General features: G+C 39.7%; 1 protein-coding gene across 10 annotated transcripts in view; it reads right to left on the bottom strand.

Annotated features, from left to right (window-relative positions):
* The window catches only part of LOC306833351 (membrane-associated guanylate kinase, WW and PDZ domain-containing protein 1-like), an 85260-nt gene that overhangs the window by 36889 nt on the left and 22228 nt on the right, over nt 1-26143 (bottom strand). For 8 of the 10 annotated variants that reach the window (XM_079358562.1, XM_079358560.1, XM_079358568.1 and 5 more), the window contains exon 2: nt 21421-21537. In XM_079358562.1, coding sequence (XP_079214688.1) covers nt 21421-21537 — 117 coding nt within the window. Of the gene's footprint in view, nt 1-14453; nt 14704-17516; nt 17873-21420; nt 21538-26143 lie in introns of those variants that run through there. The other 2 variants (XM_079358569.1, XM_079358561.1) reach the window with 2 other exon arrangements.

Here is a 26143-nt window from a genome sequence, read left to right on the forward strand (position 1 = left end):
ATCTCTTTTGTTGCCCTCACTGCCTTAAAGGGTCTAATCACCTATCGGGGTTAACGATAGTCTGTTAGGCTTTTACTTTGTAGTGCAAACACTTTGTGGGAGGAAGCTGACACCAGACAATAGGAACAAGGCCTATTGTGTTTCTGTCTTTACAAAAAGGAGATGAGATGACAGGCCAGATGGTTGACGGGCGTTGTAGCCCATCTGTGATCAAGACAGGAGTGAATATATGCATATAGCATATGTTAACATGCACACAGGTACAATGTGCTTCACATCCCTCTCAAGTAAGCTAAACTACTTTGGAATAAATAGAAGAGAAAAAGAAGGGCATACATCTTATTGGAAGACTCAAAAGTCCACCACGATGAGAGCTATTCTTTGATGCTGTATGTATGCAGCTTTGAGCTAAAAAGCGGAGCTTTAAGTAGTATCAAGGCTAGCTAGTGTTTACCAATTACTGCTGAATATAATTTACCACTGAAGGTGATGAGAATGGCACGAGCTTTGCAGGTGTTGCAAGTATACACAAGTAATTGACACATAAAGGTTTGCCCAAAGTGTTCACGTTTCTGATAGGCATTGTAAAGATTGTATCATTGGCAAGAATTCTTTACACCTCACCTCCTTATAAGGTCACAAGCGGAAATGTCAAAAGATCATCCCTTTAATGTATTTTTATCTAATGTCATGATATCCATCCAGTGATGACACTTTTCTGTCAAAACAGAAAGGTTCCGCCTGATGGTATTCAGATCAACAAAACCATGACAGTTTATTGATGTTAACCTAGTTATTGATCTAGTGGTACGCATAACCAACTTTACATTAAGTCCATGCCACTGACAAAAATGTTTTTAATTAAAGCTCTTCAACAAATTTTACATCATCAATATCATTCTGTTTGACACATCTCTTTTCTTTTTTAAGTGTTTACCTGAGCCTTTCTAAAATGCAAGCGTACACTCCATCCCTCAGGGTACATCCTCCCCACAAACAACAGATAATCAGCAAACCTGTACCTGAATTCTTCACCTGAAAAAGAAGAAAAAAAAAGAACACGTCTTCTCCTTTTCTTCCTGCTCTTTTGAGGATGATTCTCAAGACATATTGAAAAGACGTGATTTATTTAACAAACTACGTGCCTTGAATTCTATAAATGAAACAAATCCCCCAAAAAACAAAACAAAAAACCCAAGATATATCATTGAACTGACCGCTTACAGCAGCCAGCACAGAGCTGCTTTGTATGCACCTGAGTGGCTCAGGATGAGATGAAAGCGAGGTTGTCTGGGAGTTTGAGTCATAGGGCTGGGTGGTCCCGTGGTGGGAGATGTTTCTGAGGCACAATGTGCTCTAATGACGCTGTCTGCTGAGCGGGGAGTGGAGCTGTTATTCCAGGCTATTCCCTACAGTTGACTGCTCTGATAGGATGACTAATTCTGATGTGCGTATATCGGAGAATATTAAAGGCTGAACACTGCCTCGTTAAAGCAAGTCTTTTCATCTTCTGTTACATCACCATATGCTGGTTAATAAACAATTTATCGGAATGCTTTTTAGCTTGCTGATAACTTCAATAGTACTGCACTAACTCTGCAACTATTTCAAAATGTAACTTTGTTAAAAAAAACTGACTATGGCTCTATTAGGGGGTTATGTAATCATTATGCTCTCATTTGTTAAATCTTGCATAATTTAAAGGCTATATTTTCCACACATCACTCTTGTTGAACAGAATCCCTCATTAATCGCCACAGTCTGATTTATTTCATGATGTCACAGCCAGGATTACCAACTCATTTGGATTCAATGCAAAAATTCGACATTGCATTTGTTTTGTTTTGTTTCAGTGAAGCCCCCAATAAAATCTCCCACATTTACTGGAAAGGAATTAACTTCAGTCTACTGATAGAAGAAGTAATCATGGACACAAGAAGTGTAAAGGTTAACCTCCAAAATACCATGAAAACTTCAGACAGTCTGAAATAAATAAGTGAAGTATAATGGAAAATGTGCAAATAACTTATAATTGAACTTCAAAGAGAAAGCAAGATCTTTAGAGTGACTGTAAAAAACCTTTGCAGATTCACAAATGAGCTTCAAATGATGATCACTTTTATAAATGTTACTTCGATATACCGACAGTGGCAGGATTAGCTTAGTTTAGTTATTAACCACAAATCACATGGACATTTGTTTTTTCTCTAATCATTTTATATCTTTACACTTGTGTAAGTAATCATTATGATGTCTTCATGGGAAATAAAATCGAGAACTGTCCAAAGCTATGATGACCAAGCAATTACACCAAAAAGATTGGTTCCATGGTCTCAGGTTTGAGAGTTCAAAGATTTTCTTTCTAACATTAGTAAACTTTATCATAGTTTAGGTCGAACAAAATGAGATGTTCTATCGTTATTAAACTCTTTAGTGAAATAATCTGTTGAAGAAAAAAAACAAAGTATCAGTTATAAGCTATCTTTGTTACAGACAGCTCGGTTGTTCTATAATAAAGATCATTTAATGAAAAAAACTACCGGTAATCTCTCTTTTTAAAATATATTTCCAGATAAAAATACAATACATTTTCATGTTTAACTTATTAACTGGAATTTCTCCTTTCCTCTTTTTCTTTGGCCTGTTTTTAAGTGATCTATGGATTTTAGATTGTTGATTGGACTAAGGAGACAATATAAAGTCAACCTTATCTTGGAAATGTATATTTGGAAATTAGATGTGAAACAAATAATCTGATTATTCCATTACCAACTAATCAAAATCTACCAATGCCAAATCTTATTTAACTAAAAGTAAATGAAAATACATTTACTAAAGATGCAAAAAAAGATAACATAAAAGAATGTTATTGGGTTTTTTTTTGCCGGAATGATGAAGTACACTTTGTTAAGCCAGGAAGATCATTAGAATAGATACTGGGCTGCTTGTCTTCAGCTTGAATCAAAAAGAATTAGACAGAGAGACTGCTCACTGTACAGCAGCAGTGAGGTCAGGCTCGTCTTTTTACTGTCACTGTGATAGTCTCTGTTGTCTCTGGCCTCTGAAACAATGACTTGGCCATACTAAGCCCTGACCCCTGCTCTCATGAACTAGCTTCCACAGACTGCTATCAATGGACTCCATTGTTTCACCGTGAGAAGCAGTCCATGCATGAATGAGTAATAAAACACAAGCTAACTTTGAAATATCTCCAGGTTTGAAAATGAAAAAGAACATAACCTTCATTTAGGGAATAAGTAGGATGCTTGTTGATACAGAGAGCATCCATGAGAGTATTAAAAAGCAATATTCTGCTTTTTCATCTTGTTGTACTGATAAGACAACAAGAATAGAACTTCAGTAAAGTAAATAGAAACACCTGTATTATAAATGCAATTCAGCTTGCATAAAGTGATACCTAACTAAATGCATTGCACTTAACAATCCCACCTTTCATTGCAGCTCTTTTACACGATTATGTTTTTGTTTTCAACCCTTGAATTCCCTCTTCTATGAAATTCAGAACTGATCTGTCAAATTTGTACAAAGCCAATCTCTTACATTTCTAAAAATAATTATAGTAATTAACTACAACTAACGGATCTTTTTACTGTCAGAGGACGTCATAGTTTCTTGTTGGCTCTGGTGAAAGAAATCGTTCTGCTTCCTGCTTTGTTGTGCTTTTGGAAAATCAAAAATGACAGGCCAGGGCCGACTTCTGCACGCTTCAGATATGCTCGTGAAAAGCTACTTTGGCACACTGCAGTTTAAGTTTAATGGTGTCAGAGGAGATGATGATTAATGTAAGGAGAGGACACATTGGTGGTATTTAAACATTTTCTTAAATCTACCTCACGAAAAGATGCTGTGCATGGTTTAAAGCCTTTACATGAACTACTCAGCACTTTCATTAAAAAGTGCTGCTCACCGTATTTAGCAACATGAGAAGTTTCCAGAGGCTGTAGGATAAAATGCTAGCTGGCCCACATTGTCTGTGTCTTTCTACTAGTGCAGTGATGTTTTTTGAGGTTTGTGTTTTTTTACATTTTCTTACCATGTCAACTTCATTTCTGCTTCCATTTGTGGAAACAGAGACATGGGATTCAGGTAAATTACAAATTTTACGGTGTCATTCATTTACAACACATAATGCTGTACAAAGAAAAGGAGCAGAATATAACCGCGATAGTCCCAGGCTTTTTTTTTTTTTTTTTTTTTTTTTTATAATGAAAACTGGTTTCAGAATCGAGAGACAAGACGTCATGCACATCCATCAGGGAGGCTGACGTCTTTACTGAAGCTCTTTCCTCAGAGAAGCTAAACATCTAATCTTCAGCTTGGGCTGAGGCCTCCACAGGGAGTCAGAGTGTCGTCAGTGATGGTTTAAGTATTTGTCTTAAATCCTCCACATGTGAACACCAGAGCTGCATTTGGTAAAACCTGGTGAAAGGAGTTCTACAGCCTCAGAGAATATTCACTGTACCCTACTCCTAGAAGTGACGCCGCCAGCAATTTTTCTGTACACATTGTGTGTATATATTATCACCAGTGCAAAAACTAAACTGTTGCTACTGTAACATCAGATTCTGTGTTAAATTCTGTTTCATTACTTTTCTCATTTCTGTTCTTGGATGTGTCCAGTCACAAATGTCATGATGACATGAAGGCATACGGCTGGTGTAACATAACTAACTGTCATTATACATATATTATAGCAAAACATTTCTTGTGCTTAACTGTGAAGTTAGCAATGTTGAATTAAGTTTATTGTGTATGTTGGAAGGAACGCACACAATACACTGAGCTAATGTTAGCTCCGCTAGAATATGTGATACGACAGAAGGCAGCAGGCAGCTAGTCCATGGTAAAGCCTGGGAACAGTCTTAGATCATCGATATCCCCATCAGTGATTGTTTTCCAAGCCCTAAAGACTTTGATATTTCCTCTACACAGCAGGAAATATCCCCAGTATGTGTTACCTCAGCTTTTCCAGGTGAAATGGCTTTATTGCAGCTGGGGAAAAAAATCAAACACATCTGACTGTCAAACTAAAGGATGCAGACTACAGTCAAGTCTATTTCCTTATGTTTCTGTGTTAAAATGGTATTTACTATTGCTCCCAATATTTAGCTGGTGGTCGGTTTTAAGGCCATGGTGGTTAATACACATTTTGGGTGTTGTGTAGTAGTGAGTAGTGTCAGTGTGCTGGCTTTTCTCTCTATCTCTCGCTTGCTTGCTTGCTCAATCATTGTGATTGTATGTGTGCGTGGGAACTGAGAAAATAAAGGTATCCTACATGCATTGGAATGGATCTTGTGCACAATATTACATTTAATCCTACTGTTGCCAACGACTCCTGGTAACATTCACTGACAGTATAACTTGTTGAATACAGGTTTATCTGACACTATGTCTGAGACTGCAAAAATCCCTTGACAAAACCTCAATCAAATCAATTGAAGCTAAAGCTAGCAGCTTATTAGCCAAGTATAGAAAAAGACTACAACCAAAGTTAGAAAGATGACCGACACTCTGTTTCTACCCCATGCAGGTAACAGCTCTAACGCCAACTTGTTTACATATTTTTTTAATTTCCACCTTGACAAAGAAAAAAAAAAAAAAAGAAGCAGAATTTCATGTCTTACATCCATCCAATAGTTGAGTCAAGGCCATCAAACATCGACTTCATTATGGCGCAAGAGCTAAAGTATATGGATCACCAGAGTCATTGTGGTTCATCTTCTGGTAATTTTCAAATTTGTTTCACATTCACAACAATCCATCAAGTTGATGAGATGCTCTACTCTGGACAAAAGAACGATGCTAACACAGGGCGATGCTTTAAGACTAGCTAAAACGCTAAATGGAGATAATAATTCTACAGGTTTACTGCATCTAAACCTTTTCTAAGATTAAGTGGCATTTGATTAAGAGTGTTTGTGAAATCATCTAAAACACTTGACAAATAGCTCGTAATTTTTCTCTTCAAAAACTCTCAACCTGCTGCCATAACATATTGCAGCCATTGCTTTCAGAAACCTGCATACTGATTTTCAGTGTGATTATGATATAAATCTGTCTACGGTTAGAGATTGTGCTATACTGGTCATACCAAGGTCACAATCCTTTTAATCTCTCTGACTGTATTAAGCTGTTGCAGGCAATGTTACAAGTCAATCAGCTGGACTGCATCCATAATATGGCATAATGCTTCAAAAAGGAAAGAATAAATCAGCAGCTTTGTACTTAAAAGCTCCCTCGGTTACCCTTTCCTTTTTATTGCAGAATAAATATAACTCTCTCTGTCTGCTTAGCATAGCCCATTAGCATCTTATGTCCCTCCTACCATCTCTTATTCTGATCCCCTCCTTTTGGTGCTATGCAGGCTCCATTAAATCCCTCTCCTCTTTCATCTCCAGCCCTCAGTAGGTTGTTTAAATTCACTATTCCGGTCTTCCTGTATAGAAAATATTCTTATATTTAAGTGGGTGAACACAGCAGTAGTTTGATGTCAGCTCTCTTTGGAGAGTTACGAAACCAAACACACACACTATCTAATCAATCGTGGGAGAAGAAGGCAGGAAGTACAGCAAATAGGGAAGGAGAACGATGGAGAGAGTGAATGAGGACAAAGCATCACCTAATGGTTATTTGAAATCCGTTGCACAAATTGCCTGAACGTTTTCCCTCATTCTCACCTCTTGCTGTCCAATATATAACTAACACACACCAAAAAACAGAAAACAGACACACAAACACACATTGCTATTCTATGGCAAGTCTCCTCATAGTCCTCATTCTCCTCACATCTCCGCTTACATTGTGGAGCATTGTGTTATTAAGTGAATAGAATCTCACACTCTCCCTCTCTCACAAGAGTGAAGCTGGGTATGTGTGTGTGTGTGTGTGTGTGTGTGTGTGTGTGTGTGTGTGTGTGTGTAAGGTATTGATCCTTAGACTGCTAAAAGGATAAACGAGTCCAAGCAGGCCTGTCTTCGCCTGTGTCACGTCATCAACATTGTCTTTTGTCTCTTTCACTGCACTCGTTCAATTAAAGCTCTGCCTGAACACGCAGAACACACCAGTGCTTTAACCAGCAGACATTTAAAGGTCATATATTATGCAAAATACACTTCACTGTTGTTTTCTAACACTAATGTTTCCCTCGCCTGTCTATGAATACCACAATTATGAGAAAAGTCCATCCTCCCCACTTTTCAGAACATGTGTGCTCAAACAGGCTGTTTGAAGATTTTCCCTTCATGACATCACAAAGGGCAGTAATCCCTTCCCCAAGTGAGTGACCCTCCCACAATTAAATGTTTGTTCTGCCCTCTGAGTCCACCTTTCCCCGCATATACGGTATAATAGGACATAGAAAGGCCGAGCTACAACTTCTTCCAGAGAGCGAGAGCGAGGGCGTGGTTAAACATAGCTTGCATTTAAAAGCTACAGACAGAAAACAGCCTGAGCAGGATGGAAATAGAGCTTGGGTTTATGGAAGCTTGGTGAAAAGCAGTTTAATATGTGACCTGATTAATTGATGAACACAAAATAAATCAACATTTTAGCAAAATGACAAAACTTCACTTAATGTAAAAATGTTTTCATCTGTTACAGGGGCTCTTTGATCAATGATGTATCTGACAATAACTATGTTGATTGATCAATTAATTGTCAATTAAAATGCTAGTGGCCAAGGAGGAGATTTAAGATGGCCAGCTTTAAATATTCAAAAACATTGTATTCAAAATTATATAAAACTTGTAACATATCTGTAAACATTTTTAAAAAATGTGTTCACAATTTCACATTTGTGAACAGCTTTTTTCCAAAATAAGTAAAACAAATAAATTGACTGGTAAACAACCAGGTGATTGAAGCCAATAGCAAACCAATTTGTTTATCATTTACAGTTTAAGACATTACCAAAAATATTTATTTTTCATTTTTGGTGGATGATATTGGAAAATTAACTTAATTAATTCTGATATTGTACAAACTACATTAAAATGAGAATAATCAAATGACAAATCCATCTAATTGTATAAATACAAAACGAAGTTTGCTGCACAAAAAACACTGAGTAAGTAGGTACATAACCACTTTATGAAATAGCATGGACTTGTTTTATAAGACCCACTTTATAACCTGTCGAGGGGCCAATAACAAGTACATCATTAGCCAAATCTGTGGGTACAAACCAAAGGGCAGTGTAGAATGACTACATTCTTCTCTGTCCCTTCTCTGCTCAAGATTAAACTGTATGTTGAGTTTACAGCAAACATGATGCTGTGTGAGCTTCCACACTAACAACATCACACAGAGACACAATAAGAGACACATACCAATGGGACCGAGTGTGTAAACACACATATAGTGTAGACTCTACACTGTTGAGTATGGACTATAAATAGCAGGTTGTGGAAGCCAGTTTCTGTCCTCGCTGGCAGTTCATAAAAAGCTGAGGAGCAGGGGACATGTGTCCCTGAAGTGGCCAGTTGGACCGCTCGCTATGACCCACATCCTGACTCTGAATACTGGGCCACTCACTCAGTGCAGCTGAACAAGGAGCATCTTAGCTGTCCAAAGACCTTTATAGACCTTAAAGTAATGTAAAGTAGGTGCTCTATGTATTTGTCATTTTCATATGAACTTGATTTCTTGATTGCTAATCATTTCCAACTTTAACATGCAAAGGTGCCTTTAAATCCATACGATGCATTGTCTTGGTAAAGAATCTATGTGAGAAGAACATCCACAGAAAGAAGAACTTAAAGTGCAGCAAATCTGTAAAATGTAGTGAGAGGAGACGGCCATCGTCTCTGAAAAGCTATCACTATAATGAAAGAGTTAGCTTTAATACTGTCAGTCATTCTTCAAATATATGATTAGAAAAAAGTTCCCGCCCGACAAAAATGACACAAAAATGCATGATATGGATTTTTTGATGATGTTCCCCTCATTACTCAACTATGGCAAAGACTAATGGTGTTATAAAAGGATGCTTTTGATTTGTTCATCTTTTAGTGAAACCTTTTCCACACTGAAAAGAAGCTGAACATATAGTGATCACCTTCAGGGTTGTAAAGCACCTTCAAATTGTCTACAGTGGTGTCTATACAAGTTTGCATTTCTCCAAATGCTTTTAATCCCACTATAAACAAGAGAGTGGAAGTGGCAAAACATTCAGAAGCCATTTTATGTAGCTTCAGAGAAAAACAGACTCTGAGGCCATCTGGCTACTGAATCTTTTACAATGCACAGGGCTCAACGTCCACTCTTTTAGCAGCCAAAGAAACACATTAGGACATATTCCTTCCTATATTGCTTGGCACTGTTTGGCATTTTATCACAAATACTGTGCCAATGTAGATTTACAGATGCTACACAGAGTATTTGGAGATACACATATGGGGTTTATTGAGTTGTAAATGTCATTGTTTTAGTGTACCTTGTAAAAGAACATCCCATATTTGCATGAAATATGGAGTTGCACTGCAACCCTTTGTTGTGGGCTGAAACAAGCTGGGTGAGTGTATATTAAGAAGGAGGCTGTTATCTGTGTAGGCTGACTAAATATTTCATTCATGTTGCAGAGTGTACGCTTGTATCGTCTAAAAGTGGCCCAAGCCTTCCAGGGTATTCGCCTGTAACATGATGTACTGTACTGGAGAGCAAAGGTAAGAGATTAAAGAATTATATCCGGCACTTTTTTTAGTTTAAAATGGAAGGATGGATGTTAATTTTGATAATGTTTCTTGCCATGCTAGAAGCTAGCATCATGACTCTATATATTAGAAAATTGGTGAGGCTCCTGGTGAATCAACAGCTTTTTTCCAGACTGATGCTTATACAAATTGGCTGGTGATAATAGTTCAGGCAATCCTTGTCCCCAGAAGAGGAATCCTTGGAGCTTCAGGATCAGCAGCCCCCCTCCCCGAGCTCCCTCTACTGCCACCAGCAGATTCAAATTTGAACTTTCCAATTTTAATATCTCTACCTCATTTAGGAATTGACATTTAATGGTTAACAAACATTTATGGTTCCCATCATGAGGTACAATGTTAACTTAAGTGATGTTTCTTCTTGCTCGTATATCATAATTAGGTTGGCAACGCTGATTGAAAGTGAAACAACTATTGGCCATATTTGCCATGGTAATGTGCTCATTAACAAACGTTAACATGCTAAATAAGATGAATAGGATGTCGACCAATATACTTACTCAGCATCAGCATATTAGCAATGTTGAGCACCCTGTTAGCTTGTAAACAACACTATCCTGTATCCACCTAATCCTGAAGACTGAAAGTGACCTTAAACCTGGAATAAGTTTCTATCTTTAACCTCAGGCTGCAGATTAACCTTGAATTAGACAATAGATCCTCTCTATTGTTACACCTGGCATTCATTGTATATTTTTAACTGACATAATACAGTCGCTTGAAAGCACTCCATTGCTATTATGCGCAATGTGGAGGATGCTTCAGAAGTCAAAAATAAAAACGAGTTCATGTCTCTGCAAAAGCTGAGGTTCTGCAGGGTCTTCCAAGTACGAATGGAACATTGTTTGAGCTGTTGTATTTATATATTTAACTTTGTGCTGTGCAAACAAACACACAAGTGAAGTGCAGGATGGCAGACTGAGTGTGATATCTATCTTTACATCCTCTGCAGGATCTCCCTTTATGTCCCGTTTTGACCCCTATAGTTCTGGGTGATTCAGTGTTCACCTGGGGCTAAGATAACCTGAGTACCCCTCTGTGCACATTCACATGACCGCCTGTCATCAGAGACACAAACGGTTTTATCGTATCAACCTTAAAGACAGTAAAAGCTGGCTTTGTCTGTTTATAAAACAAAAAACCAACAACAACAAAAGAACATACTCAAGCACGAGTACACCACGACCCAAACAACAGAAGCAAATTTAAATCTGGGTTATAAAAAAAGTCCTCCTGTGTACTAACAAAAGGCAATAGGACACTAACGGCACTGGGGTGACATCTGATATCCTCAATGGCCTTTCTACTGTTGATGGTCTGGGGAGCTTCCACTCATTGTCCAACACAGACATACACACACACGTAGACACACACAAACACACACAAGAGTTCAGCCAAACATCTGCTGTTTTAACCCCTGCTGGTTGCCAGTGTGAGCATGGTGTGGGGGAGAATACACGAGACTGAGCCACTTTCAACTGACCTCAGAGTGAGATTAGCCTGATGGTGGGACTCCAACCTCAGTAAGGAAATGCTTCATTTTTTTAATCACAGTTTATTCTAAAGAATGCTCTAGTTGTGTTATTGTCTCTCTTCACCTGTTATGTGTTGTGTGGAACACAAACACACACATGCAGTATCGGTAGGGTTAAGTAAACATACTTTGTGGTTACATTTTAACATCGATTGTTGTCTTTACTCAACAGTTCCCTTCAAGGACAGCAAAGTGCAATATCCTACCATGTTACACTAAATTATATTATATCATGATTTAAAGCAATACAAAAGAGTAAGTGGATTTCATCTGTAACAATCATACCAATTGAAATCCCATTGTCCTCTCTAATTTAAAAAAAAAAGTGAATCTTACCACTCATTCCTGTAAATGTCTCCTTCACAACATAAGAAGCCTTAGCTGCAGCATAAATTGGGGGTGTGTTTCCAGGATAAACACACACACAGTGTTGATGGTGATGCGTGTGTTTTGAAAACACAAGCTATGAGGTGACATGAGACCAAATCACAAACATATCTCTGAGCAGACAGAGCAGGGGAGAGGCAGAGAAAGCCAACAGCCACACAGGGAGTTAGGAGGGAACTCTCTTGGGCCTTTAAGCCAATTACTGGAGCAGCATTGATTGAGGCAGCACTTTAAGGCCTCTTCTACACAAGTAGTCCCTTAATACACTGGTCAGATGATGGGAGCTTCTGGACCACAAAGCATGGATAGATGTCCATTTACTTCCATTATTTTCTGCCTAACAAATCCATTCAGACATGCTTATGCAGATTATACTAAAAGGTGGTGTAAACACGGTAAAATGTATTTCTATTCAAGGTTGTGTAGCTTCATCTTCAGGTACTAAACCTGTTCACTCATCCTTGATAAGTTGACCCGAAGAACAAGGTGAGTATCAATTCCTGGCTTTGTTCAATCAGCTCTTCTCCCCCCCCCCCCCCCCATTAAAAGGATTGCTGATCCACAATGATTTATGATGAGGGAACACATAAGAGAATCAATGTAGTGGGGGCCCTCAGATTAATGATAGAGCAAATTGCAGGCGCACTACAGATCCTATCAGAGGCGGAGGTGATGCTAACACACCATGCTATTGGAATGCCATGTAAGTGCCATGAGGTTGGGAGAGCTTCAGCAGAAAGATTCAATGTCTACTTATCATTCCCACCAAAACCAGGTAAATGTTTTAAAAAAAAAACTCATAGGGATGGGAAACACACAAACACACACACACACACACACACACACACACATACAAACATATGCAAACAAACATTCTCAATTGTCTTTGTTAGTCTAAAAAAATAAAAATGGAATACGATAACAAACCATGATGCAGCACAGAGAGAGGGGAAAGTGAAACAGAGGAGCAGATGATTACGCACGATAGAGACAAGTAACAAACTACATGATCTGATGATTTTGCAGGGCGTATCTCACACATGTACTTTACAATGTGTGGAAACATCAATTCTGTAGTGTAGCAGGCTCTGCACAGAAATACGGAACAGAAAGTGTCCGTGATTGAGTCCGACGCAGAGAATGATGAACAGACAGATCTGTCAATCATATTTGTTCACTGAGTTGTTATATGAACTCTCAAAAACGTTTTATTTGTGGATCAGAGTATGACCAATGCTGTCTCACCATCCTCTCTTGTTGGTACAAAGGGAGTGACCAATCACTTTATCACAACTCTGTAGGTTTTATTATCATGTCAAGCAGTGAAGATTTACGATATGCTACATTTACCTGGAAAAGTTTGCACTCGTCCTCATTGTTGGGTTTTTGGCCGTTTCTGATGGCTAAAGACGTCTCTATTGCTTTTATATTTCATTTGTGGTTAGTAAACGGCTTTTAGATGCACTTCACCGTCTGGCTGGAGTATTGCATTACAACCATAAAAAAATTATCAAACACATTTTTAAGATGAGATAATCGTAGTGGGAATACTTCAACTTTCTTTGAATTGAATGGCTATTCTAATTTTCAAAAAAAAAAAACATGACCCATCGCTTCTTCATTAGTCACTTTCCAACAGAAAAAGGTTCCGAAGATGTCAAGTTATGTCAAATGTATCTGCAGTGTTACATAAAACGTCTCCTGTCAATGTGAGTACTTCTTTTGGTGCCAGCAAATATATCTTTAGAGAAATCATGAATTCAGTACTCATCAGTTATCAGTACTTATAATTACCAGTTTTATAAGACGAGGTCTGACTTCAATCAAAGCATTCGAATAAATTAGTTATTCTGTAATGTTAATGCATGTGCTATCAGTCAATGTCTAATACCTTTAGCTTTTTCTCATGGAGTTGCGAATAATGCTGACATTTATCAATTAACTCTGATTTGTTGTAACTTTTTTAAATGGCCTTTTTAATTTCCTTCAATCAACAATTATATCCAAAAATGTCTCACTTAGTCAGTTCTTTTAAATAATTTCTTTCCATTCACATAAGACAGAAATAAAACTCACTGTCACGTCTTCTAGGCTTGAAAATGTCTGAAGGTGTATTATTTGAACTTTCAATTGTTACTTTTCAGACCATACCCCACTTCAAAAAACATAAAAGGGGTAATTTTCCTTTCTTGAAGATTCTATTTTATTGTTCTCAGATTAGCAGGCTCCTGTCTGTGAGTGTTTAAATAAAGGCATGATGCAGTTATCCATTCAAGACAGGGACAGAGAGAGAGAGAGGACAGAGACACAATACTGCTGCTGCCAACACAACAGGCTATTCTTTCAGCTCGCGCCACAACACTCCTCACAGCTGAGTCCCAGCCGCTATTCTCCTGCTGTCCCCCATGCTCCCGCCCCATATCTCTCCTTTCAATATGGGGAGAAGAATGAGGTAGGAGGAAAGGGGGGTGGGGGGGATGAATAGAGGGCCAGCACATACAATCCATGGCATCTTTAGGAAATCTAGTAAAATGTCCCAAAAGATTTACTTGTTTTCTTTTTCATAAGAAATGTGGGGAAAAAAGAAGCTTTACTTTAAAGCATCACTGCTCATCAATGTCACACCACAAATCTGCTAAGGTATAGATTCCTACATTCTCCTTTTGAAAAATTAAATCCACCTGCCTCTGTGTTTCTGCCTATGTGTGTGTGTATCTGATTATTCTCCCACCCACATCTCTTCCAATCTAATCCCGGAAGCCAGGGCATCATTCCCAGGAGAAGAAGTAAATGTCACAGATTACCTTTACACCGTCACCACTGCTGATGCCGCTTTCCTCTCCTCTCTGCAAGTTATTCCACAGATATATTCAAAAAGATAAATCCAAGCAGGCTGACAACTGCTACCCCTCTTTGCACCAAAGCATCCATGGAGCCGTGTGAGCGAGTGCTAACTCCCAGCTTGCTAGGAGCTCACATGCAGGCAGACTGCTAGCAGGCAGCTGCCGTTTTCCTTCAAAGCTCTACAAGCAGAGCAAATTAGAGGTCCAGCCCAGCTTAGAGGCTAAGCCATTGTGAGCTATTCACACTCTAGTTCCTGTCTGAGGCCAATGGCTGCAGCCCCCCTGCATCATACCCCCGCCCACTGTCTTGTACTCCCTCCCTCTTTCTCTCTCTTTCTCCTCCTCATCTCCTGCTATCTTAGCCATAAATATACACTCCTGACATTACCTAACACATGGTTCTTCCTGATAAACAGCAGCTTCAGGCTGGTCTCGTGACTGAGAAACATCCAAATGTAAATTCTGGGTTAAGGGGAGGGCGGAGAGGGCAGCAGGACAAGTTAGAGGTAGTATGAAGAAGGGAGGCATCTAACTGTCTCAAGGTAATATTGTCTAGATCTAATGAGCAGGGATTTTATTCTGATGAACATAAGGTGGTTCATCGCCGGTTGGATTTGCAAAGCTTGGACTGATCCTATAGGATGTTAGCAAATTAAGAGCACGATGGTGGACCAAGGGAGATGTTGCACCTGGCAGCGCGGGTCAGTACCTGCATGGACATGGACCACTGCCCAGACAGCCTGACCACAAAACCCCAGAGCTGCCCTGAGGGGAGAGGACTGCAGCTTTCTATTTGGATGCACATGGTCCAATCCTAGACACATAGCCTCATTGTACCTCAACTAAAAGTCACTGGAGGTGAATCTTCAAAAATACTTGTGTATTGTATCTTAGGTTCAGTAATGCAATTATTGCAATTATTTATGCCGTAACAATCCTGAAGTACACTGGTAGCTTTGTAAGCGGTTTTAAATTTGTAGAGTAACCATTTTTATGGAGCTGAAATTGCAGTGTTATGTATAAACACTGTAATACCAGTAAGATAGCCCACAGTAGAGTAAACATGATCAAAACATAGCAGATACTGCAGGCAGAAACATGACAACAAAGTTCTCTGTATGTAGATCAGACCGGCGTCATCACACTCACTGCTCAGAGGCATCAGGGCTGGATAACACTCAGGAACTTCAGTCTGTGTGCGAGCCGACCGCCATGCGGGATCCACATCCAAACCGTCACAAGACACTCACACTAGGATGAGTTGGGTTAAAAACAACGTGATCCCAACAGAGAATCTTTGTCCAGTCTGTGAATTAGCTCAGTACATATCCGTGCCCTCAGAGACAGGGTTATTATCCTCATTACAACAACGATAAACTAGCGGGACTGAAGCTCCCCCCAGAAATACAGAGAGAACTATTTAAAACGAGTTTTGAAGTTGTGGGACATAATTTTGGCTTATTGGGCAGGGCATGATCGCTTAATATTAGCCTGAGTGACTCTGAGATGACACTGCAAATGCTCTGTATACAGTATCTATACTCTATGATATTAAAGGACTATTGCCTCAGGAACTTGCAGAGGAAATGTGAATAAAGCTTATAGTGAGCTGCAATTTATATTCACAGTGGTTTCTTCTCAAGATTTGTCTCAATGAAGTAAGGTACTGATTGTTCTAAACTGACGTGCAGAAAAAGAAAAAACAAGACATTTTGTTGTTGTAACGGTTTCTTCAATAATGTAACATTAAATTGCCTTTAAAATGGGCCAGAAAGAGATTTGCCAATAACAAAAACAACAGCAGACATTTCAGCCTCCAGTGCCACCTTCCACCCACCGGGCCAATCACACTAATGGATCAACAAGAATACAGATCTGCAGTCCATTTGACCTGTGTACGATTTTTTTTGTTGTTTTTCAATGGTAGAAATGATGTCTGCATCTCTATAAGAATGAATACAAACCCACATCCGTTAAACATCACCCTCAAACACAGTGTCCATGTAAACACACACACACACACATACACACACACACACACAGTCTGCACCTGTCTGCACACACTTACTATTATGCAAAAACACACATTTGCCCAATTTCCTCAATAAGCGCAGAAGCGGTCATTTCTTTCCATCGATCATTCTCTTTAGAGCGAACTGAGCTTAACTCAGAATGTATCTGCTCACAGGCAGAAAAGAAAAAAAAATGAACGGTGCGTATTTGGGAAGAAAACTAGCAAACAGAAGCTGGGGCCCACTCATCCGTTACCAGAATGAATGGCCGTCATTAGCATGAGGCTCCCCGGCAGCACCCTGCAATGCAGCGACACACACAATGGTGAGTGCCACGCTTCCCCCCTCCCCAAAAAGAGAAGCCCCTTTTGTTTGAACAGCATCTGGATCTGACCCCCATGCATTTGAGGCTGATGACCCCCCCCCCCCACCACCACCCTTTACTTCTCTTCTCCTCTTGTAACCTCCTCTTAAAAAAAAACCTGCTCAGCCTCTACAGCAAACCGCCCCCCTCCTCCTCCTCCTTCATCTCCTCCTATCCTCTCTACTCCTTTCCTCTCCTCCACCATGACCGTTCTTCACACATATACCCCTCTCTCCTTCCCACTCTTAGCTGAGGAGAGCAGCCATCTCTTGCCTCTTGAAAGACGGTCTGTGTACTAGTGGGCCTTGCACAAAGCCTGCAGGGTGAATTAGAAAAACCAAAGAGGAAAAAGCACCAGGGCTACAGGCCATCTGTCCCTCTGGGTTGGACGTGCCTGCTCCTAGTTCGCCTGCCCCCCCCCCCCCCCCCCCCTTTCCCCTCACATAATTCCCACCACTACCCCCACCTTCTGATTCCCTTAGCCTATATACACAGCATCTACCACACATGCACACACACACACACACACACACACACACACACACACACACACACACATCATCTCGTCCATGTATACATCACAGGCTTCAGATGGCGGATGATGATGGTGGAAAAAGAGGAAGGAGAGAATAAGGAGCTGCCACTTGCCTGGATGCAGAGCGAGCCCAGAGTAGGCAAATCAAGCCGTAATCCCTTTTCTTTGTCTGAGCGGCAAACAGAGAAATTTGTCTCCTACAATGATTTCCCCGAGATCGGCAGTGGAGTGGAAAACAAGGAAGTGAGGGAGTGAAGGACAGCGAGGAAGGGGAGGGAGAAAGAGAGCGATAGAGGGTGAGAGAGAGAGAGAGAGAGAGAGAGAGAAAGAGAGAGAGGAGGAGATGGAGGGAGACAGCGGGAACAGCTCGAGTGTGACAGAGAGAGACAGAGGAAGGCAGCAGCCAACGTTGAGCCACAGGGACGCTGACACTCACAGGAGGATTTGAAGTGAAGAGAGGGGAGGACGACGGAGAAGAGAGCAGAGAGAGCGAAAGGGAGAGGGAGGGAGAGATCAGGTGGGGGGAGGGAAGGACTGGTTTGCTGTGTGGATCAAATGCCGGGATAACGCCAAGATAACCCTCATCCCCGAGCAGCAGCTGTAGACGTGAGAGGGAAATGAATCCCACGAGAGAACAACTTCTCTATCAATTGTGACATTTGCTGCACATAATAACAATGGCCATCTGTAGCAGTGGGGCTAGGAGAGAAAAAAAGGAGCAGGAGGAGGAGAAGGAGGGCTGAGGGGTGTTCTTCGCATAAACACTCTCGCCCACAACAGAGGGGGGAAAAAAAAAAAACACTCCAGCCAGTGGTGGCACCTGTTCGAGTCAAACACAGGCAAGCAACACATGTGCTCAGGAGAGGGGGAGGAGACATGAGGGACACACAGACAAAGGAGACAGAGGGCTGAGAAGTGTGGCTTTTATTTGACTGTCTTTGTCATTCTGCCTTGTCATGCCCAGGAAATATTTGCATTTTTGAGTGTGTGTGTGTGTGTGTGTGAGTGAGAGAGAGACAATAAACAAGGAGGCTGCAGCGATAGTAGGTCACCAAGAAAGAAAGAGGAATGAACAGGAAGAGAGAAAGAAGGAAGGGAGAGAGAGAGAAGGAGGATATAAACACTTGAACCATTTGAGAGTTTGATTGACCAGCGTTGGGTTGTGGCCCTTTTGGGGAGTTTAGGGCATAAGTAGGTATAATGCATGTCAAAGTTTTGCTGTTTTTTTTCTCCATGTTGTTAATATACTCGAAGAAAACACCAAAACAAACCAATTATTACTCACTGCTGTCAACAATCTATAGTGTATAAGGCATCGCCAGATGCACAGTCATGCTGTGTTACATTGGCATGGGCCCCAAATAAACATCTAGTAGTCCTCAAAAGACAATATGCTCCCCTGCTTGGCTGGCATTGGCCGTTTACAATCAAATCCCAGAATAAAAGGACTTGACCTCTTATTTGTTTTTAATGGAAGCATCGTTGTAGGATTGTTTGCCTAAGAAAATAAGCTAAACCAGAATCTAGAACTCTAAAAAGATAAAAGAACATAGTATTAGCAACATACTAAGAGGAAACTATGCAAAATGTTAACTTTCATTTTAATATTATTGCATAATTAGATCAATTCTATGAGCAGATTTTCCGGCCACGGCACCCCTGGGTGGGGTTTCCAGGACACCTGAGGGCTGTGCCCAAACAGAGACGGAGCAAAATGTGAACCTAAATCAATTTCAATTAGAGAAGAACAGCAGGTGAATCTGTGTCTGTTTGAAAGATAAGACTCTGAAGCCATATAACATTGAAAGGTGCCCAGAGCAGATAACACCACCACTAAAAATGTGACTTTAGTTATTTGGATTTAGAATTCTTATTTTTCTGTATTTCTTTTGGATCTTTCTATCGTTCATCTTCTTTCTATTTTTGATGTTTAATCTTCTGTGTTGGTTTTAGTTAGTTTTAGTGATTTTGAAATTATCCTATTTTTCTCTTTGTGTTGATGTTTTTGACCTGTTGTGTGAAGCGCTGTGAGTCGCCTTGTTGCTAAAATGTGCTAGATAAATAAACTTGACTTGACTGAAGTATTGTCATGAGCAAGTCAGCCTGCAAACTTAACACGTTTGCAGAAACCTCTGAACTCGTTTAGACTTCCAGCCCACATTCAGGACTGTTTTTTGTTGTGCGTCTTTAGCGTCTAAGACTTCAAATCTCAATATAGAACTGCATGACTGTGGCTGAACACGTTGTTTCGAGAAGCTGCTTTTTTTTCTGGCCCAAATGACTTCTGCAACAGGACTTGACAAGGGATTGCAAAATTATGACTGTTCACTTTTCATTTTAATACTGGAAAGCAACACACACAAAGTCATTGAACACTGCGCCACCACAAGCAGAGAGATTGGTGATGAGATCAATTGTATGAAAGCAGTGGGGAAAGCCTGTCTTAAAGATCCTATTTGAAAAGCAAATCAGATTTGCCAGCAATCTGAAGAAAGCCTCAGAACAGCGTCACAAAGCTGATGGCATTGCTGGAGATTTAGTCTTGAAAACTGTCGGCAGGAATGTCTTAAACAGCATTCTTAATAAATACTTTTCTCTTTTCTGGGTTGAGTGTGGTTTGAGATTGTGAGAATGAAGCTCTTTTTCCTCTTAATGTTTAATAGAAAGGAAATAAAGATTCTTCTCTTGGTTATTTTTTAACTTATTTCAGAAGAAGCTGAAAGCACCATAACCCACTTTGCAGTTGTTGTTGTTGTTGTTGTTGTTTTTTTTTTAGGTCTACAGAGATTGAATCACCCTGTATTGCTAGTGCACACATTTGAGGGAATTTGAGGTCAGTGCATCCTGAATATCAATGTGTAAGAGGAAAGAATTAGTGAGATGAAAAAAAAAAAGAAATCCCTGTAATCATCCGGTGAACCTTTGGACTGCCTCACTACAGATTTAGCATTTTGATTGTGCTTATTTTTTTTGTTGCGTACAATTATGTCAACACTGCGTGTTCCCTGTGTGCCAAGGCCTTTCCAGTGCCCTGTGTCTTTGCAAGAGCCCAACATGTTCATCACATAATCAGGCAGGAATCTATTTTCAATATATCAGAACATCATAATCCCAGTCAGGGCACCGGGGAGGCTCACAGAGCCGGATTTACCGGTCACATGGCTGAGCGCAAGAGAAGGACAGTGAGCCAGAGATAGAAAGGCAGCAAGTGAAAAAGCAAGGGAAAAATAGAGAAAGCGAGTAGGAAAAAAAATTCATCATCCTACTCTAGAAGCTTTATTTTGTTAGGATGCACCACAATGCAAACACATGCAAACCAATGCAGGCAGTCAAATCAGAGGTAAAGTTGTGGTGTTTACTGGAGATGATGATCTCTTTGATTAAATCATGTATACGCATATGTGTGATAATCAAAACAATTCCACAGAGAGAGGGAAAGACCCACTCACAGTGTTATCGCATCCCTGATGGACTCAGTGTGCTGTTAAAGCCTCGAGCTTTTGGGTCATCACAACTCCTGCTTAGGAGTACAGTATAAGACAACAAACTGAAGAGAGCTGTGTCTCCCGATCGCACATTCAAATGTTTGTGACGTAGCAGAGCCCAGCTGTGGACTCTGGCACAGAGCTCTGTGTTTGGCTCAAGTCGCACTTTTGTATAGTTGTAAGACACTGAAAAAAATCGAGCACTGGCACTGTCAAAACATGTGTGTCTGTAATGGACAATAATACAGAATGAATACTACAGTTCTGGAAAATGTATGTTTGTTACTAGAGCTAGGGAAGATTGTTTAAATGGTGAAGGGAACATTAGGTGTAGCAGAATAATTAATGGGTGAGTGAGAGGAAAACATTTGATTAATTAGAGATAAAACAAAGGAGAAAAAAAGCCAAACGAAAGTAGGTCATTAGGGTAACGATGGCGTACTGAAGCTAAGACTGGTTAAAGACACAATTCGTCAGCCAGATGTCCTGGTAGAAGCATCAAGCATCACGTTTATAACTATTCTCTACTCACAAGGCACAGCATGGCGGTAGAGGTTGGCTCGGATGATTTTCTGAAGCTCGTGGTCAGGGGAAGACTTCTGAAACCTCAAGCTCAGGTAGTGCTTGAGGTCCTTGTTGAGTTTGTGACCTGGAAACAGAAGACATACAAAAACAGCTCTAATAAAAAAAAAGTGGACAGCAAAAACCTACTTTTCTTTTTATTTACAAGCTGTCATTTGACCAAAGGTAAGGTCATGAGAGGCAGTGACATTTCCAGTGTCAGAACGCTCCTGGATACTAAAAGGGCACAAGACAGGCCTTGTTTACCCATCTTTGACAACAAGAAGAAAAAAAACACAAATCCTCAAGACCAATGATGAAAATGTTTAGGATTGTGTTAAGAAATATCGTGCAATTTAATTTATTTCAAGCAGCTCTGATGAACCTTCATTTTTTGTGTGCATTTGTTTCGGAAGCGAAAGAAAGCCAAAGCTGTTTGCAGAATGTCTAGCAAAAAGCCAATGTATCTATGTGGCCATGAAAGATGAATTCATCTTAGACCATTTCCAACCTTGCTTGCTGATATATGCAGTTCTGTTGATGAAGCTACACATATTCATAATTACCTATCTCTCTGAAGTCAACATGTCATGCAAAAACACAAAGTTCAAGTGAGGTTAATAGAAAAGTCATAGTTTTGGCGATATCTTAAGTTGGGCAAATTAAACAAAGATTTAACATATACTGTATTTTTGGGCTTTTGATGCCTTTATTTGAACGGGACAGTGGACAGAGTAGGACATTTGACAGAGAGTCGGGAATGACGAGCAGAAAAGGAGCCAAAGGTCAGTATGAAAACCTCGGCCAACCTCTTGGATCACAATATGTGCTGTGCATGAGGCACAACCAAACCGTGAGGCCATCTGCACAAGAAAAGGCTTTTAAAAATAGATATTACAAATTATGTTGCTGAGGTACCAAATTCCAAGACAACCCATCCAAGGGTGTGTATACAGCAATTAATAACTTTAATTTTGGTACAAGGACATTTTTTTCAACCAAAGTTATTGGAAGATTGTCTGGGCACCGAGAATGTCTACACCAAATGTAATGGTGATCTATCAATTTGATATGTTTGAATATATTCCCCAAACAAATAACAGTTAGTTCAGGACCTCACAAAAGTGTTCTTCCTCTGATGGTAATAAGTGTCTCCAAAAAAATCATAGCTGTCAACCTAATTGTATTAGATTTATTTCCACCTGAACCCAAGTGAAGGACTGATCAACGGAATGACCAAGGCTTATAAGACTGCCTTTGAGTAATGCAGCTATAGATAAGAGTTAAACCCCATTTGACTTAAACGGGAAACTGTGAGTAAGGACATTGATACTCAACCTCCTGAATTGAATGTATATCTTAAACAACTTTGATTTGTTTAATTTAAAAATATTAAAACAAGCAAAGAAAAAACTACATCAGAGCAAAAAGTAGACAACACAGACACAGTGTGTAACAGAAAAATACATTCATAGAAAAGTTCATAAATCAGGCAGTTTAAGTAATTATAAAGGCAGTTTTGATTTGCTCAGATTCCCAGGCTTTACTCAGCATCCGACCAATCAGAGGTGCTGATGCTGCTGGCTGAGTTTGAACAGAGCACCAGCACTCACAATGGGGCCAGATGGTCAGAGCTCGCTCTCACACCAGGGTCTCATTTAGGAGCATTTAATGATCTCCAAATATATCATCCATGTCTGGAAGAGCCAGCAAGCAACTCTTGGGGGAAGTGCCATGGCCTCCTGTCGGTCCCTGATCACAGCCAAGGAGATTCTCCTGGCTCTGTGCTCTGAGGTAGCAGGGTCAGTGAGCGGAATGAGCTTACTATGGAACTAATGGGAATTACAACATGGCATAGAGTCATAGTGACACACCAATTAAAGCCCCTTTTGCTTGAGTAATGTGACGTGTTCCAGAGCAAAATGTCAAGATAAAAGCTACATATTTAAAAATGACTTAACATTCTAAGTATATACAAACACCTACATATACTTCATCCTTTAAGTGGTTCTAAAACTTTTTTTTGCCATGCCCCCTCTGAGAGCATTTTCCCACCCCCACCCGACAAAATGATATCTAAAAGGGTCAATTAAAACTATATAGTAACAAAAAAAAACAATAATCATGTGTTGGAAAGGGGAATTTAATTTGAAATTCTGAGAAATGATTTTTTTTTTGCAGATACTTTGCAGATAATAACAGAGCCACAGGACACTATAGAGACTTTATAAGCTATATTTATTTCTAAAAAAAGTGAGTCGGCTTTTCTTTTTTTCTTTTTTTTACAAATACAATCAAACCATTTCTTTAATGATAGAGTTAGGGCTGAGGTTGTGTGGTGAAAGCCATACCAAACGAAGCAGGAAGTAGGAAGGAAGTGCTGACAGGAAATGTTGCTTAGAGTTTCAGGGACAAGGACGGACAAATCAGAAGATTCAGCACAGCAGCTAAGAAAGTAAAAATGGTCTAAAAGCAGCAGCGCATCAGTCATCTGCCCTGAGGAGCGGCCCTTCGATGACATCATCATCTGTTAGCCCAGGTCTAACATTCACCTCCTCCCCCTGGGGACATTACTATAAATACTGAAGCATGTAGCACTGATAACACGAAGCACCCAATCTCAGGAGACAACAACACAGAGGCATGTAATACAATCATTTTGACAAAAATATAAAAACCCAAATCAAAATAGGTGCTCTATTTTTTGAAAAATGAACTGAAATTTCCAAAACATAGACATTTCTATACATTTCATCATACAGATATTTGGAAGATGGTGATCTTACAATGACAATCATACAAATACAGGGGTAAATCGCATTAAGACCCATGGCTAAGCTCCTTGTATCTTAACATTGATTCTGTTTTAGGTATGGGGCATTTTCTGCACAGAATGGAGACACTGGTTTGTAGTCTTCTTTGCTGTATTTTTCCGTTCCTCTACACACACACACACTTATACACAAACACACACACACACACACACACACACACACACACACACACACACACACACACACACACACACACACACACAGCCCACTGTGTAATTCAGTGCAAGCAAAGCACAGTCAGGTAATTGTTACCTAGCAACCATCTAGTGCTGACGACCATCATTACGGTCCCTGCTAGGCGAGCAGTAGTCAGATTGTAAAAGGAAAAACAGATACAGCAACACACACACACACACACACACACACACACACGTAACATATACATACACAATCACAATCAGGTGTTTTTTTTTATTCTAACGACTCCCTATCAAATTTGAATACATTCACATACATTAGCGTTTGCATTCAGCGTCATGTCTGTTTTGCTGGCTCAGATGCTTTCCCTGAGATAATGACAGCAGTCAGGAACAACCCCCTCCGGTGGGTACGTACAGCTACGAGGGCGGGCCTCCCAGGTGTCGTGCTTCATCAATGAGAAAGTCATCAAATATTCAATATTCATGAGGATTAATGCTGTGTGGATCAGAGATTACAATCACACCACTGTGGCCTGTGTTCAGTTCACACTCTGTTTACTTAGATCCTATGTGCACTTTTTATCTCAAATGTTGCTTCAACGATCAAATAACTAGACAAATCATAACAAATAACTACATATTATGGTGCTGTATGTAGCTTCCTGCAAACTGAAAAACAAAATCAGGCTGATAAGCTCCTTTTAAATCCTGACAAGAAGTGAATTCATGGATTTATACAGTTCATTTTAGCTCTGTCCCAGCTTGACACACTCTCAGTTCAGAGAAACACGAACCTGTGAAAACCCAATCTATTTAAATTTATTACAACAGTCAGCTTTATAACAGTCTCATTTTTTTCAATATTGGAATAAAACAATTGAGTGTTTCCTTTACACATTTAGAGTGTACTCCCGAAGCAAAGCTTTAAATCCAACAAAAACACCCTGGGACAACAGGAGATATCATCTCCCGGTCCAACAGTCTCAGCACTGCACTGTTCCACACATTTTGAACAATACACATGGAGAATCGTTCAATTCATCCTTTGCATTGAATGGAGATCCTGGTTTTCTATACAATGAGGCATGACGTGTTGTTTGTGAGATTGTGCTAAATACTCTGTACAATTACAGAGCTGCCTCTTTCTTCTGACAATAGTCTTTTCTGTGCTCTTATTTAGTAATTTAACAAACATTACAGATGAATGTGTAAAAAGTTGTTGATGTTCACCAGTAAATAAGTCAACAACAACTAACAAAAGTGTTTTTACAAAGTAGGCTAAACTGCGATAATAAGCTAAATGACATGACAACATGATTAAGAAATCATTTTCATTTTGGTTTAAAGGTAATAAAATACATTTAGCTAAGAGGGCAGTTACAGCATGCTTACACAAACATGCCAATGCTATAAAGTAAAATGTTTTCCATCTTCACTTTATTAGCTCAGTATGTTTAAACTTGACATGCTAACATTAGCTACATGTGCTTAACATCAAACTGTGTAAGCATACCTCTCTATTAATAAGGGGCCTCTGTTTTCTTACTTTTTTCAACATTAAGTTATTCAAAAAAAATGTAAAGTTTTAACAGATAATGATGCTAGAGTACAAGGGGGTCATCAAAGGTATGTCTTTACACGTGAAAATTACTATAATGGAACCTTTTACACAAAAAATGCATGAATCAAGAAATTAAACATTAGCTGCAATCCAAAAAAA

The sequence above is a fragment of the Symphodus melops genome (assembly GCF_947650265.1).
Source record: "Symphodus melops genome assembly, chromosome: 13".
NCBI classification, from domain to species: Eukaryota; Metazoa; Chordata; class Actinopteri; order Labriformes; family Labridae; genus Symphodus; species Symphodus melops.